General features: G+C 43.7%; 1 protein-coding gene across 3 annotated transcripts in view; it reads right to left on the bottom strand.

Moving 5' to 3' along the window:
• Window positions 1–868: 868 nt before the first annotated feature.
• The window catches only part of LOC306937645 (E3 ubiquitin-protein ligase rnf213-alpha-like), a 54949-nt gene continuing 40368 nt past the window's right edge, over window positions 869–15449 (bottom strand). For all 3 annotated transcript variants that reach the window (XM_079521529.1, XM_079521530.1, XM_079521528.1), the window contains 15 exons: window positions 13121–13155; window positions 12905–13005; window positions 12525–12681; window positions 12077–12251; window positions 11456–11550; window positions 9334–9585; window positions 8613–8745; window positions 7195–7278; window positions 6261–6441; window positions 5607–5808; window positions 5238–5315; window positions 4592–4789; window positions 3691–3780; window positions 2664–2842; window positions 869–2172 (listed from right to left, as the gene is read on the bottom strand). In XM_079521529.1, the coding sequence (XP_079377655.1) occupies window positions 2019–2172; window positions 2664–2842; window positions 3691–3780; window positions 4592–4789; window positions 5238–5315; window positions 5607–5808; window positions 6261–6441; window positions 7195–7278; window positions 8613–8745; window positions 9334–9585; window positions 11456–11550; window positions 12077–12251; window positions 12525–12681; window positions 12905–13005; window positions 13121–13155 (2114 nt within the window). In that variant the 3' untranslated portion in view covers window positions 869–2018. The remainder of the gene's footprint in view (window positions 2173–2663; window positions 2843–3690; window positions 3781–4591; window positions 4790–5237; window positions 5316–5606; window positions 5809–6260; window positions 6442–7194; window positions 7279–8612; window positions 8746–9333; window positions 9586–11455; window positions 11551–12076; window positions 12252–12524; window positions 12682–12904; window positions 13006–13120; window positions 13156–15449) is intronic.

Below are 15449 nucleotides of genomic sequence, written 5' to 3'. Positions count from 1 at the left end.
GTGTGTGTGTGTGTGTGTGTGTGTGTGTGTGTGTGTGTGTGTGTGTGTGTGTGTGTGTGTGTGTGCGTGCGTGCGTGTGCACCCATTTGACATTGTTATGCTAAACACTGCTTTGGTAAGAGAGGAAATTGAATCAAGGAAGCTGTCCCATGCAGCAGCTCGGCGGCTCCATGTTCTTATCATGTCCATCAGCCACTGATCAGAAACACATTGAGCTCCCACCGACAGAGAGGGTCACAGAGTCACCCGACCTGAGGCAGACAGGCATTTCCTGAGCCTTCCATCATGGATGCGTCTTCCCTTCCCTGGCCTGCAGGCAGGCAGGCAGTCGGTCGGTGGAGGTGATGTGATGTAACAAGCTGTTGAAGAAGAGGAATTCCAACTGACCCAGAAGCTGCCGTTGCTGACAGACTGTGAAACGTGTATTTATTATGCTTCACATTAGGGGCTGGGCGACGTGACCTATGATCATTAGACACGTTGTGAGCTTGTAGATAGGGTATTTTTGAAAAAAACATTTTGTATGCCACTATTGTACAACAGTATAATGAAGCTAATCAGACCCATCAATCAATTTAGTTGATAATACACATTTAAATGTCAAGTGAATCCCCATAAAATATGCTTTGGTAGCCAGGTTTATGAACTGCCCACCAATGAGCTGCAAAGTGAATAGACGGATGGTTCAATTTTCTAATTAGCATTAGTGAAGACCAATTACTGTATATCAGATTATCAGATAAAGTTGAAAATGGATAGTTTTGGTTGAAGCCCAGCCCTGCATCACTGGTATGTTTTGTCCATAATTAGTTTAAAATGCACAGCTTGAATCAATAAGACAAACTGAATAAATAATTGTGGGATATACTACAATTGCAGTGGTTTAATGATCATAAAGGTAATGGATACAGAAAAAGAAAACATTTGGTCCAATCAGGAATGTGGAAAAAAAGCAGCTTTACAGTTGATCGAACTGTTCAATACTTATTGATTGCCAAATGGTTCATTTGATTTGACCTTTAGTTCCCAGAGTTATGACCCCACCTGTGGAGTTGTGCACCTGAGTCAAAGAACAAAATTGTCTAAATGTGGATGGCAGATACATTTACATTCAGGTAGAGAAAGCAAAAAAAGTCCTTCAGCATTCAGGCAAACAGTGAGCAGTGTTAACTGCCTTGGAAAATACAAAATGTCTAACTACAACAGAACATACATCCGTTCAGCTCAATACAGAGAAGATACACCGTTAAGTAGGAGTCAAAATTCACTTTGGTCGTTCTAAATGTGTATTGCACTTGTGCAAATGAGCTGGCGGCGCTCTCAAACTTGCAGCCACTGCTCTTTAAAAAGGCACATTCATTAATACGTGTGAAAACGTGTGACATCTGTTTTCATTTATTGATACGAATGTAAACATTAGCTGTGGCGTTTTGATACGAAGTAAAAAGGGCCACAAAAACGTCAGCTTCACTGACTTGCATTAACTAATGCTTGATACATATTCCGTCGTAGGCCGTCGCGTGTCCCGAAATAACGGTCACGGCGTGTCGCATCACAACACGTTGTGAGCACGTGCACATCAATTACCGTCTCTGTTGGGAGGAATACCTATTGGTAAACTGTTACTCCAAAATATCAAAAGTAGCAGATCTACAAGCTTAGTTGAAACGTGGCGCAAAGCGACGCGTTTTGAACTTGAAGATCTGCTACCTTGATACTACTTTTGACGCTGTACTAGTCTATGATCATGTGTAGGGCATTAGTTCCAATGTAGGAGAAAAGGAGGTTTCTGCCCGACAGCAACGATATGTTTGGGACGCGAAACCGGCATACAGCGGAGCATAAATCAGGCTTCACAGGTCATCGTCGCACTCATCTGTGGGTGCGTTCCAGTTCCAAAGCCACAGTAGACCTGCACGCTTCACAGGTCATACAGTAGGCTCACTCATCTCTGGGTGCGTTCCAGTTCCAAAGCCACAGTAGACCTGCACGCTTCACAGGTCATACAGTAGGCTCACTCATCTCTGGGTGCGTTCCAGTTTGAAAGCCACCGTAAACCTCCACGCTTCGACGGACTGCGACAAGCAGATCGGCTCTGGGAAGAACTCCTCCACGTCGGGCGGGACGTCCAGGTCTTTGCGCTCCATGTAGGACACCAGCGTGTCTTTCAGGCTGTTCAACACAAATACATCACACACACAGTCAGTCAGCAATGTTAGCGTGGTCTAAAAAACAACAATAGCTTATATTATAAAAAAAAAAAATTACATTTAAAATAGATTCTTTTTTTCTTTTGCATTCCAGCCAACAATTTGATGACCGGGTAGAGTCTCCTACCGGAGACATTAGCATCTTTCCGGCGCCAATTAAACTATTGGCTTAGGAATGCGACAAAAACAAAGAAATCTCCATGAATTCAAGGCTTCGCGGGGTGTGTAATTGATATAAAATAGGTCCTTTTCTGGGTGAACTATTACTCTAATGTCATTGTTCAGAGAAGAAGATCAGTGTGGACGCTCGCATAATTATCGTTATTGTGCTTGGCGCAAACAGGCCCTAAATCCCATATACTTCACACTGTAAACCCTATATTACCCACTAGGGGGCAGCCCGGACACCAGGTTGGGAAATGCTGCTAGTAGGTTTCTGATCCATTGTCTTACCCCCAGTTGGGCCTGTAGGTATCCGGGGCGCGGGGGTTCTTGAGCACCAGCAGGAGGAACTCGTGCATCTCCAGAAGGAAGGCGTCCGCACTGCTCTTGGCAAAGAAGGCCATCAGCAGCCTGCGCTCTTCCTCACCCAGGGGCTGCCGATACTCCTCAGAGATCCCTACGAACGGGTCCTGAGGGCCACAGTCAACAGGAGGTAGAAAAACAGGGCTTAAAGTTGAAAAGAAATCTCACAACCGAAAACATTAGTTAGGTCGATCCCAGTCCGATATATATTTACACTTGGATTTAATTAATTCACGGGGAGTACGTTCACTCCGTTCCACAAATCACACTTATCTGTGACCATTTTGTATTTATTGATATGCTCAACCAGGGGACTCCAGGGAGCACCAAGGGGTTCCAAAATTGAATCTTTACAGATCTGAAACTTGAGTGTGTCCAAGAGTGTACAAATAGAACCAAATGGACCCATATGGGGGGCCATTTGGTTCTATTTGTACACCCTTGACAAACAATATGGGTACAGTCATACAGAGTAAAATTAACACTGAGGATTTTAAAGTGATACTTATTCTTGTTTCAAATTAGATCTGCTCGTCACATTGTGACGCATTGCATTGTGAGCTTGTAGATGAGCTATTTACGAATAGCTGATGTATTAAAGCAGGGGTCCACAAAAAAAAAGTTTACATAGTACACATAGCGCATGCATAAACTTTCCTTAATGATTATATCTGGCGCATGCATAAACTTTCCATAATGATTATATCTGGTTTCAGTATGTATGTATGATGTATTTTCGCTATTACAGTAATTGTAATGTATTTTCGCTATTACAGTAATTGTAGCGGTCAATTTGTATTGGGTGTGGGGAGGGGGGTGGTGAGGGGGCAGGGGTCATGGCCAAAGCATTTCCGCCAAAAACGTTGAGAACCCCTGAATTAAAGAACCCTTCAAGGGCCCCTGGGGGTCCCTGGACCCCACCTTGAGGAAGCATTGTTCCAGCATGTTGTCTTACCCTCTTGAGGCGAAGCATCTTCTCTGATTTGAGCGATGTCAGGAGTTGCCACAGCGCCACACAGTGGTTCAAACTGCACATGCTCAATGCCTGTGTGCATATACAGCAAAACAATACAACAGTTTACCAAGTTGTGTCACATGCAGTCAAAGACCAACTTGTTGTTCATTTTGAACTAAGCTAATTACAGAGAGTAAATGCAACACCCATCGTTGCGGTCAGGCAGAAAAACCTTGCATCTTCAGATTTCAACTTTGTTTCTTTTTCATAAATTAATGCCGTACTTTTTCATACAAGGGTGTCGCACAAAAGTAGAAAAATAGCCAATATACAGATACAAGTGTATCAAGACAAAAGAAGCAAAATAGCCAATCTACAAGCCCAAAATAAATTGTGTTCTTGTAGATAAGCTATTTTATGAATATTGAACCTATGCAAAGTATTAACAAAGAGCGTGTGACTGGCCCAGGCGGTGGCGTAACCGTCTGGGCACCCGACTGGTAATCCAGTCGCAGTGTGCCGCGGGTTCGACTCCCGAGCCCGACACGGCCTTTACTGCATGTCTTCCCCCATCTCTCTCCCGTTTCCTGTCAGCCTACTGTCTGTCCCTTCAAAAAACCAATAAAAGGCGTAAGCCGCAAAAAAATATCTTAAAAAAAGAAAAAAAAAGAGCGTGTGACTAAATCACAACATTTGTCCTTTCCATTTGTCCTTTCCTCCCCCCACATTTCCTGGAAAGTAACAATTTTGGCCATACAAGGTTTTTACGCAACAACGATAAGCAGTATGGGAGGATTCGGGTGAAGAAAACGTCTTGACGACAGACAAACAGTGGCCCTAAATCGAGAGGTTGAGTGCACAAGGCTGAGATAAAGCCTGGCGTCTCGTCTGGCTCTCAGACCTTGAGGATGTGCGGAGGTGTCTGGTCTCCCATCTGCAGCACCTCCTCCAGGTAGCTGGACAGCTGCATGCAGGGCTCTCCGCCGGTCATGGCCAAGAAGCCCAGGGCCACCTCCACCGTAGACAGGGCCTCGCACGCCTCGCTGTACGACTGCAGCTCCCCACACAGGGCGGACAAGGTCAGGGTTGCCAGTGGCTCCTGTTTTTGGGGGGGGGATGCCAGACAGACACACACGTTGACATATCTTGCTCACTTGTTTTTTGTTTTATTTCTTTCGATTTGTTTTTCAGAGACCACAAATGTTTAGATAGCATGTCATTTAGATGCCAGGTTCACTGATTTCCTCGTGTCCTAGTCTCATTGAGGCACTATACGGTTCTCACTGCCCTCTATTAGTTTTCCAAAAAACACATCCAGTCTGCAAGGACCTTTACTCCGCTTATTCTGATCTCACACTATGGATAACAGCGTGTGCACATTCCTAAATTGCACGGACCAATGGTCAAAAATGGGGACAATACCACTTCACCGCACAATGGTGTCGCGTGTTGACAAGCACATATCTATTTTGGGCAAGCAACATAGTTGTACTCCAGAGTATAAATGAGGCTTAACACAAAGGTAAGAGGAAATAGAACAAACGTACTTGTTTAACTTTGTCTTTCACGTCCTTCAGGATAGTCTCATAGTTGCGGTCGTGTCTGTTGACCAGCGTTGGAATGCCCTGCCGTGGAGAAAAAGGGGGGACATGACATGACAGACTCATCAACATGAGCGCAACTATGGCAAGGCAGTACTCAAATAAGCCTCATTTCAAAAATCGCTAAAAGAGCTGTAAAGGTTATAAGGCATCGCAATGCAACACATTGTGACCTTGTAGTTTATTTATAACTGGTACTTTTTTTCTTCAGAAAACTGAACAAAAACGCATTTACTGGCGACCGATAAAAACTGGGCCCTGACCCATTGTTTGGAATGCCCTGATCTTATAAATGGTTATCCAATAAGCACTCACGTTGAGGGAGATGAGAGGTTTGCCCTGCAGGAAGCGTGTGAGGATCTGTCTCTGGATCTTGGGCAGGTCGTACTCGTGTACCGTCTCCTGGCCTCGCTCCATGCTGTACTGGCTGTTGGACAGGACCAGCGGCAGCAGGTCTCTCTCTTGCTCGTAGCGGATCACGTGCAGCTCCGTCAGGTCCGCGGGGCTCACCGTGTAGCTGGGGACGGGTGCAGGAGGACACAGCAATCAGTCACATGGATTAAAAGCAAAATAAAATCTCGGTTTGACCAGACCACTACAAATGCTTAAAATAATAACCGAACTGTCGTTGAACAAACACTATATCGATGGTCAATGAATATTACAGCTTTGGCTTTTTAACAATAAACTCTTCTTTTTCATCAAAAGCCCATCATTTACAGCAACTTTTAGTTACCTCTGAGAGTGTAACCAAATACTCTTACATTTGACCTCTCAAACGATGGATAAAATAACACCAAAGACATTACTTTGCATACTACAGGACGTAATCCTGTGGCATAATTTGATTATTTCATCCCAACCTAAGAATACTAAACAAAGGTTCATTACAAGTGCGGCTACTGCACATGCCATGCAATGCAGTGAGTGAGTGAGTAGTAAGCATGCATGAGGCAACAGCACCCTCACCTGGTGGTCTCTCCGGTGTGTTTGTCCACACAGTAGACCAGCTCGTTGTGCACAGAGATGAGGTAGCTGACCAGAGCTGTGGAGCACAGGCCGGGGCCCTGACGCCGAGGTAACAGCACCCTGAAGTCACTGCCGACGTCCAGGTCCCTCTGGCAGAACTCCTCTGGAAGCTTGATCTCACCTGAAAGAAAGAAGGCATCACATGGGCATCAAAGTAAAGGACGAGGAGATTAGTATTTAAAACAGCTTATGATACCATACACTTCTACACATCAACTTAGACATTGCTCACAGATTTACTTTAATATACCCACATCAGTTGGCAAAAAATCATTCATGTTCAAAGCTCCTTGTGACTGGAACAATCTACCTGTCCATATACGTTCAATAACATCTTTTAATTTGTTTAAAACTATGCTGTCCTCTCATCTTGAGACTACCTGTTCATGTTTTCACTAATCATCACTGTAACAGATCCATGATGCAATGATCCATGTGTTATGTCTACGTTATGTCCATGTTATGTGAAATTTTTTGTTTTTGTTTTTCCTGTTTGTTTTTTGTTTATCTATGAATTGTATTGTTTTGTCTTGTCTTGTCTTTGTCTGGTTGAAGTTTCTGTAAAAAGTGTCTTTATGTATGAAGTGTACTTTGTGAATCGCGGACCCCCTTGAAAACGAGATGGTTCATCTCAAGGGATTGTTCCTAATAAAGAAATTTCAGACAATTAGCACGGCTTGTGGGGATTATCATATTGTCATACCGTTTTAAATGGTTGCTTAAAACTCTTTTATAGATCAACTTTGAATGCTCATTCCTCCAAATGTATTTTTGCTTGCCATGTAAAGCACTTTGTAACACAGTTCTGAAAGGTGCAATACAAATAAAGTTTCTTGTTGGTATTATTATTAGTAATATTAATTAAGATATTTACCGTTGTTGGCCAAGGACACCCTGAGCTGGTTCCAGGTGGTCAGGAAGATGTTGATGCGTTTCTCGTACCAGGCTTTCAGTGACGCTGGGTGCAGATGGAGACGAAACATTGCATTAAAACAAACGGTACATGATAATTCATAGGTCTTCGCTTTAGAACCCTAAAAGCGTGAACCCTGAGGAAGGCCTTTGGCTGAAACGTGTGTGTGTGTGTGTGTGTGTGTGTGTGTGATGATCTGCTGCTGGGGCTACACAATAAATAAGAGATCCTAATAAAAAAGGACCACAGGAGTGCTGGTGATCATATCAAACATATACCATGAGTATGACCTGCCCAGATTAGGGATGCTAGGGTTCATGTGGTTAAATATGTTGCTAAAGTGAAAGGGTTGAGAAGCACTGGTGAAAGTTTAGAGCAGTATGGGTCTCACACTATTCTTTTTTATTTCAAGGACCGCATAATTCTGTGTCATTGTATTTGTACAATCTCAAAGAGTTTCTAAATGACCATTTAAGGATTTTTAAGACCTTTTTAATACCTCTAAAATAAAATAAAATGGTTAAACATTGGCCAATTTGTCATAGATTGTGAAAATGTACAAACTTACCACGGCTCGCAACACAAGGCGTTGTGCACATGTAGACGTGCAATTTTCGCAATGGAACCAAGTCAAACGTAATGCCTCAACTTCTACAATTCAATTCAATACAAAGTGCTTGTCAGGTTGGGGAGGTCCCAAGTTCAAATCTATTTTTTTGTTGGGTCACAGCCTGAAAAGGCTGAGAACCACTGGTGCAGAGCAGACTGTGGCTCCACTACCTGCTCTGTGACTGTCGAGGAAGTCGGCCATGGAGCCATGGGTCACGTCAGTGACGTTCTGGAACTACCTGATCTGTGACTGTCGAGGAAGTCTGCCATGGAGCCATGGGTCACGTCAGTGACGTTCTACCTGATCTGTGACTGTCGAGGAAGTCTGCCATGGAGCCATGGGTCACTACCTGATCTGTGACTGTCGAGGAAGTCGGGCCATGGAGCCATGGGTCACTACCTGATCTGTGACTGTCGAGGAAGTCGGCCATGGAGCCATGGGTCACGTCAGTGACGTTCTGGAACTACCTGATCTGTGACTGTCGAGGAAGTCGGCCATGGAGCCATGGGTCACTACCTGATCTGTGACTGTCGAGGAAGTCGGCCATGGAGCCATGGGTCACGTCAGTGACGTTCTGGAACTACCTGATCTGTGACTGTCGAGGAAGTCGGCCATGGAGCCATGGGTCACGTCAGTGACGTTCTGGAACTACCTGATCTGTGACTGTCGAGGAAGTCGGCCATGGAGCCATGGGTCACTACCTGATCTGTGACTGTCGAGGAAGTCGGCCATGGAGCCATGGGTCACGTCAGTGACGTTCTGGAACTACCTGATCTGTGACTGTCGAGGAAGTCGGCCATGGAGCCATGGGTCACGTCAGTGACGTTCTGGAACTTCTTCACCAAGTCTTTCTGCAGCGTGAGGATGTCAGGAAGGAACTTCACCAAGCGCAGCTCCGCTTCCTGCATGGTACAAAATGACAACAACCAGTACTGGGATTGGTCATAACGTTTCGAGCCTGGGCTTGAAGTGGGTTCTTATTTTTCACGCTATTGTAATAACTGTCTTTGTGACAGAACCTATACTCTCTTTAATGTGGTGGAAAGTAACTAAGTAAATTTACTTAAGTATAATTTTGAGGTATTTGTACTTTACTGTTATTTCCAATACTTTTACTTCTACTAACTACATCTCAGAGGCAAATATTGTACTTTTACTCCACTACATTTATTTGAAAACCTTAGTTACTAGTTACTTTGATTATAATTACGAAAACATACATTCTTCAGCCATTTGAAAATAGCCGATCCACAAGCTCTCAATGCGTCGCGATACCATGCATTGTGAGTATACATTTAAAAACTTGAAATGGCACATTCTGCATAACGAGTACTTTTACTTTTGGTACTTTAAGTACATTTTGATGCCAATAACTTTGTACTTTTACTCAAGCACTGTTTGAATTCCGGACTTTTACTTGTAACAGAGTAGTTCTAAAGTGCAGTATCGATACTTTTACTTGAGCAAAACATACGAGTACTTTTTCTTACCCTCTGCAGGAACCTCCAGAGGACGGGCAGGGTGTCCCTGCCGTCGTTCTGCTCCACCATGTGGGCGAGGCTCAGCAGGGACACCTTCTCCCTGCAGCTCCACACGGCCGTGCCGTGGATCAGAGAGTCGGCGGGCAGGGAGGCCAGGAAGAGCCGGGGATCCCCGAACATCAGCTTGACCACCGGGTTGGCAGAGACACGGGTGTCTGCTCGCACAAACGCGTTCACTTCCCTCAGCCGTCGGTCCAAGTGCTGGGAAGGAGAGAAGAGGGAAATACGTTCACGTTTCACCTTACGAGGGAGAAAAACACGTTTTTTCCCCCTTAGATGAGCAGTTATCAAGTCCAAGTACAACGGTGTCCGTGTAAGGCGTATATTACAGTACACACAGTACAACGGTGTCCGTGTGTAAGGCGTATATTACAGTATACACACAGTACAACGGTGTCCGTGTGTAAGGCGTATATTACAGTACACACAGTAAAACGGTGTCCGTGTGTAAGGCGTATATTACAGTACACACAGTAAAACGGTGTCCGTGTGTAAGGCGTATATTACAGTACACACAGTAAAACGGTGTCCGTGTGTAAGGCGTATATTACAGTATACACAGTAAAACGGTGTCCGTGTGTAAGGCGTATATTACAGTATACACAGTAAAACGGTGTCCGTGTGTAAGGCGTATATTACAGTACACACAGTAAAACGGTGTCCGTGTGTAAGGCGTATATTACAGTACACACAGTAAAACGGTGTCCGTGTGTAAGGCGTATATTACAGTACACACAGTAAAACGGTGTCCGTGTGTAAGGCGTATATTACAGTACACACAGTAAAACGGTGTCCGTGTGTAAGGCGTATATTACAGTATACACAGTAAAACGGTGTCCGTGTGTAAGGCGTATATTACAGTATACACAGTAAAACGGTGTCCGTGTGTAAGGCGTATATTACAGTATACACAGTAAAACGGTGTCCGTGTAAGGCGTATATTACAGTACACACAGTAAAACGGTGTCCGTGTAAGGCGTATATTACAGTACACACAGTAAAACGGTGTCCATGTGTAAGGCGTATATTACAGTACAGTGAGTACACACAGTAAAACGGTGTCCGTGTGTAAGGCGTATATTACAGTATACACAGTAAAACGGTGTCCGTGTGTAAGGCGTATATTACAGTATACACAGTAAAACGGTGTCCGTGTAAGGCGTATATTACAGTATACACAGTAAAACGGTGTCCATGTGTAAGGCGTATATTACAGTACAGTGAGTACACACAGTAAAACGGTGTCCGTGTGTAAGGCGTATATTACAGTACACACAGTAAAACGGTGTCCGTGTGTAAGGCGTATATTACAGTATACACAGTAAAATCCTTGTGTTCATTTAACTCAGCAATTGCACTCTAGGCATGTCGCGGTGCTAGAATTTCCCCACCCTTTCGACCATGCTTCTCACCACTAGGTGTCCTCATAGACCTGCCTGGCAATGATCCAGAAACAGAAAAAAAATACAACTAGAAGATAAACAATTCAGCAGAACTTTAACATTTTATTTTCCTCACCGAGACCAACGGACGTGTTTCAGCTCAAATAGCCTTCATCAGCGCTGATCAAGACGCTAACAGGAAATCATTATTCCTTACAAGATGAATTGAGAGCGCATCGTACCGTATATCCAGCTAAGACCTGTCACCAAACTAAAGCGAAAGTGAAATCTGACACCATGTTGCGTGTGTGCTCAGCTCCGCTCTGGCTGATGCCTGCCTGCAGCCCCGTTGAATTGCAGCACTCACTTCTCTTCATAATAATAATAATAGTACCACCTGTTATCTGACTAAAGTATTGATAACTTGCTTATAAGCACATGGGTGCTAGACTAAAATGAACTGAAGTGGTTTAATAAGGTACACAAGAAAATAAATAGTCTAGTATTAAAAATAATAATAAAACTACCAATGCTATCGGTGTGCAAGTAATGTACTCTGTGGTGTGGCCGCCCACCGGTAACAACGGACACCGTGACAATTGCACTCTGAGTTACAATATGGATATATGTAGTATATGAGATATACTACATAGTAGGAAATGAGTAGGAAATGAGATATTCATTTTTACCTTGAGCTGGGGTGTGATGACGGAGTTGCTTACACTGATCTCCCAGCCATTTCTGAACTCTTTGGTGGAGAGCAGGTTGTCATACGGAACAGGCCCTAAGAGACATGAAAAGACAATATTTCAATAAAACTCTAGAATAAATTGTCCATTTTACTTTTATGACATGCAGGGTTGGCCCTTGTGTACTGTATGTAGGGTGAGTGTTTGAGACCGTCTAAAGAGCAATGAAAAGATTGATCAAGCAAAAGATTGAATGATTGCGAACTATTTGTGCGTTTTCTTTTCAATGATTTGCGGAGATAAGCAAGACCTTGTCTACCAACACCAAGGCTTCCCTGTTATGTGCCAGCTGCATTGTACATGTTTAGCGTGTGCAGGTTGTGCACTAATGTGGCAACGTGAGCTTAGTGGTGTGAGTTGAGTGACAACGTGAGCTTAGTGGCGTGAGTTGATCAGTCATCAGAGTAGCAGCATCAGCAAAATGAGTCACTTTGTGTATTTTTGGAACCCAGTTCTTAAACACGTCTATGGGAATTCAGAATGGGCAAACAAAGCCACGCATGCCAGGTTGGAGTCGTAAATCACGTCAGACTTCGGTACTCTTACTCTACTGTTTCTTACATTGGGTGGTCTGGATGGGTTCCAGGAGGCTGCTGATGAGCAGGTGGACAGCGATGACCATGTCGTCGGTCCCCTTGCCCAGGGATCTGCTCAGATGCTCCATGTCCTTCTGCAGGTGACCCAGGAGGAAGGCTCCTGGGTCAGGGACAGGAGGCCTGATGATGGCAGAGATGGCCTAGAAACACAGGACGCATGAGTAGGTGGATATACCAAGAAATCAACGGCATGAAGTGACGTGCTATGAGCTTGTAGATCCATTCGTGTAAATCTTTGAATATAAATTATATACATTTTTAAACATTTGTAACTCAAATCTTTGCTTCTAGACTAGAGTTCCCTGGCACAAAACATTTTCAGGTGTGGGGGGGTCTGGACTCCACAGGCAAATATTTGGCAGTCCTTAGCAGGACAAAGTTTGAAAACTAGTGCTGTAGTCAGTGAACCCTACCTGTGTGTCTGTCATGGCACCCAGCAGCATGGCCATGTGGGTCAGCAAGCGGATCAGGTTGAAGGGCACAGGGGACATGTCTTTGGTGTCCAACATGTCTGGATTGTCCCTGCGTCTGGGCTCACCTAAGATGTGGCCTGGCTGGGTGCGGTCACCTCTGTGTGTTAGAAAATGTATTAATTAAATTAGCCTGTTAGTAATTAGTTCATTTAAACTAGTTGTACATGTAGTGATGCACGGGTTGATCTGGTTTGGGCTGATGGTGATAAATGGTCAATTAATGATTGCCTAAATATTTGACAATCAATATTTAACTTTGCAGGTAACACAGGACAAGATGCACAGTATTGCAATTCTGTAACAGATTTTACTCTACTTACTGAAACTGAACAGGACGGAATCCTTCGACAGGTCTGTGGTCAATTCCTCCGATTTCTGCACCACAGTCCATGCAACGACCTCTCTCCATGGGCTGGCCACACTATACACAACATCAACATTATAACATGTTTAAAAAGAATAAATACTGTCAAAGACAATACACTATTACAAATAGAACCCCCAAATTAAGATAAATACTAGATAAATGTACATACCTCGCCAATGGTACACGGGTGACCATTTGGACATGCTGTGGAAAGTAAAAAAAGTAATAGTGCTTTAAAAAGAAGCTTGATTATTTAATTAAGTATTTGGCAGCATCTAACACTTGGAAAAACTAACCTGGAAGTCCAGGTTGCAAATTGGAGTAATTGGAAGACCAAAAGACTTATGTGGAAGATAAAAATTACCGGTAAGCGGATATCTTTGGTCTGTGTAGCTAGAAAACCCTTCCATTCAGAAACTATTACCATGTGGAGCTAAACCAGGCAGTTAAAGTTGTTGATTGGCTTAAAAATAACGATTGGCATAACTAGGCTTCTTTAGGCTTCAGCAGATACTAGACCAGAAGAATATATTAGACATTTAATACCCACAGCTGCTTAATAATGTTTATGCGTTACTGCTCCAAACCATAACAACCTACAGCTACTAAAAAATAAAATGTCAATTACAAGACAGATCTTTGCTGTCAGGTGAAACCTGACTAATGAAAGCTCATGAAATGTAGACAACCTAGTCATAGTAACCACCTAGTCATATGCCTAGTCCTGATTGGCTGCCACACACGCTGCCTAAGCCAATGGGAGTGTAGAATGATTGCCTGCCTCCTAAACTATGCCACACGCAGGCATAGGGCCGATTTCCGCACCACAGCGAGCCAGCTTTAACACCGCAGCCTCGAAGCGACAACAGCTGTTAATGTTATGAGCTGGACAGCAGGAAAGCCACAACAAAACACAGTCATTGAACCACGCACCGAATGTCGGAAACGGACGCAAACAGCGGCCGCAAGGCGCGAGGTTGTGACACACAAACATACACGTTACTAAGGTCATATTCACACTAATACTGCGATTAAAACAAATCCTGCTGCACATTGTCGGAAAGTGTGTTTCTTTTGGCAGGTGTGAAGCCTCATTCGAATCCTAATGCGCATCAAAGATCCACATTCTACTTTGCCAAAAAAACGTTTCGCTTCGCTTCCAATCGCACCTGACTTCGATTCACTGCAGGTGTGAATGCAATCGCATCAAATAAAGGAAATGAAGCAAACAATGTGGCGGATGAATGAAGAGTAAACACAGTTGGAGACGGAGAGGGCATAATTTACGCAGCGCAAATTATGTCCTGTTACGTGGATAGACGTAAGTACTCAATTGCTTAAAGGGATAGTTCAGATTTTTTGAACTTAAGTTGTATGAAATACTTGCCATTAATATAGTGGTTGCAACTGTATTAATTGATTGCCCGAGTCCTGTGGTGGGAGTTCTGCTCTGATTTTGGAGAAATATCAAGTAGTTCCGGTCATTTTGTGGGGGGCACTGGGGGCCACGCAGTAAAAGTAAATGAATCCACAAAACGAACGTCATTTGTATTGTTGACCTATTTCTAAAATATTAGTGCAACTTCCGTTCTTTTTTTACCCCTCTATCACACAGAACTATGTTTTTTGTGTCCATATCACTACGCCCAAAAAATAGTTCCATGTGATAGAGGGGTCAAAGTTGAACGAAAGTCGCGCTAATATTTTAGAAATGGGTCAACAATACAAATTACGTTCGTTTTGTGGATTCATTTACTTTTACTGCGTGGCCCCAGTGCCCCCCACAAAATGACCGGAACTACTTAATATTGACCAAAACCAGAGCAGAACTCCCACCATGGGACTCGGGCAATCAATTAATACAGTTGCAACCACTATATTAATGGCAAGTATTTCATACAACTTAAGTTCAAAAAATCTGAACTATCCCTTTAAGGAAACACATAAAAACACTGCAGTTTACAGAATATGGAGTGCTGTCACTGTGTGGGGAGTGTCTGTCTGTAAACATGGAGTGCTGTCACTGCTGTCACTGTGTGGGGAGTGCAGCCTTTCTTCATCTCGATAAACTTGTAAACGTCTGAGGTCGGATTATTTTGTGTTGCTCGCCGTCTGCGCTCAGTGCGCTGTGCCTCCACGTGCCCAAAAGAGAGCGCGCACACACACACTCGAAGTATAATTTTAACTGTGTAGTTTAAACACATTCCAATTTCTGCGGATGACAGGCAAACGCAGCAAATTAAATATGCAGGAATGATGAAACTTCTCCGCCCATTCACATCGAGTCTACCGAATTAGAGGTGAGAATGCGACCTAAAATAATAATCATACTAATATGGGGGGGGGGGGGGGGGGGGAGAACACAATGGAGACAAGAACACAACGGAGACAGCGCTTCTTTCACCTGACAAATATCACTATGTGATCATTTCTTGTTTTAAGCCAGTTATTTTAGATGAGATTTAACATGTTTAAAAATACTGCACCCCAACACCCGT

Source organism: Electrona antarctica, assembly GCF_951216825.1.
Source record: "Electrona antarctica genome assembly, chromosome: 14".
Classification (NCBI taxonomy): domain Eukaryota; kingdom Metazoa; phylum Chordata; class Actinopteri; order Myctophiformes; family Myctophidae; genus Electrona; species Electrona antarctica.
This window is presented reverse-complemented; position numbering and strand designations above follow the sequence as displayed.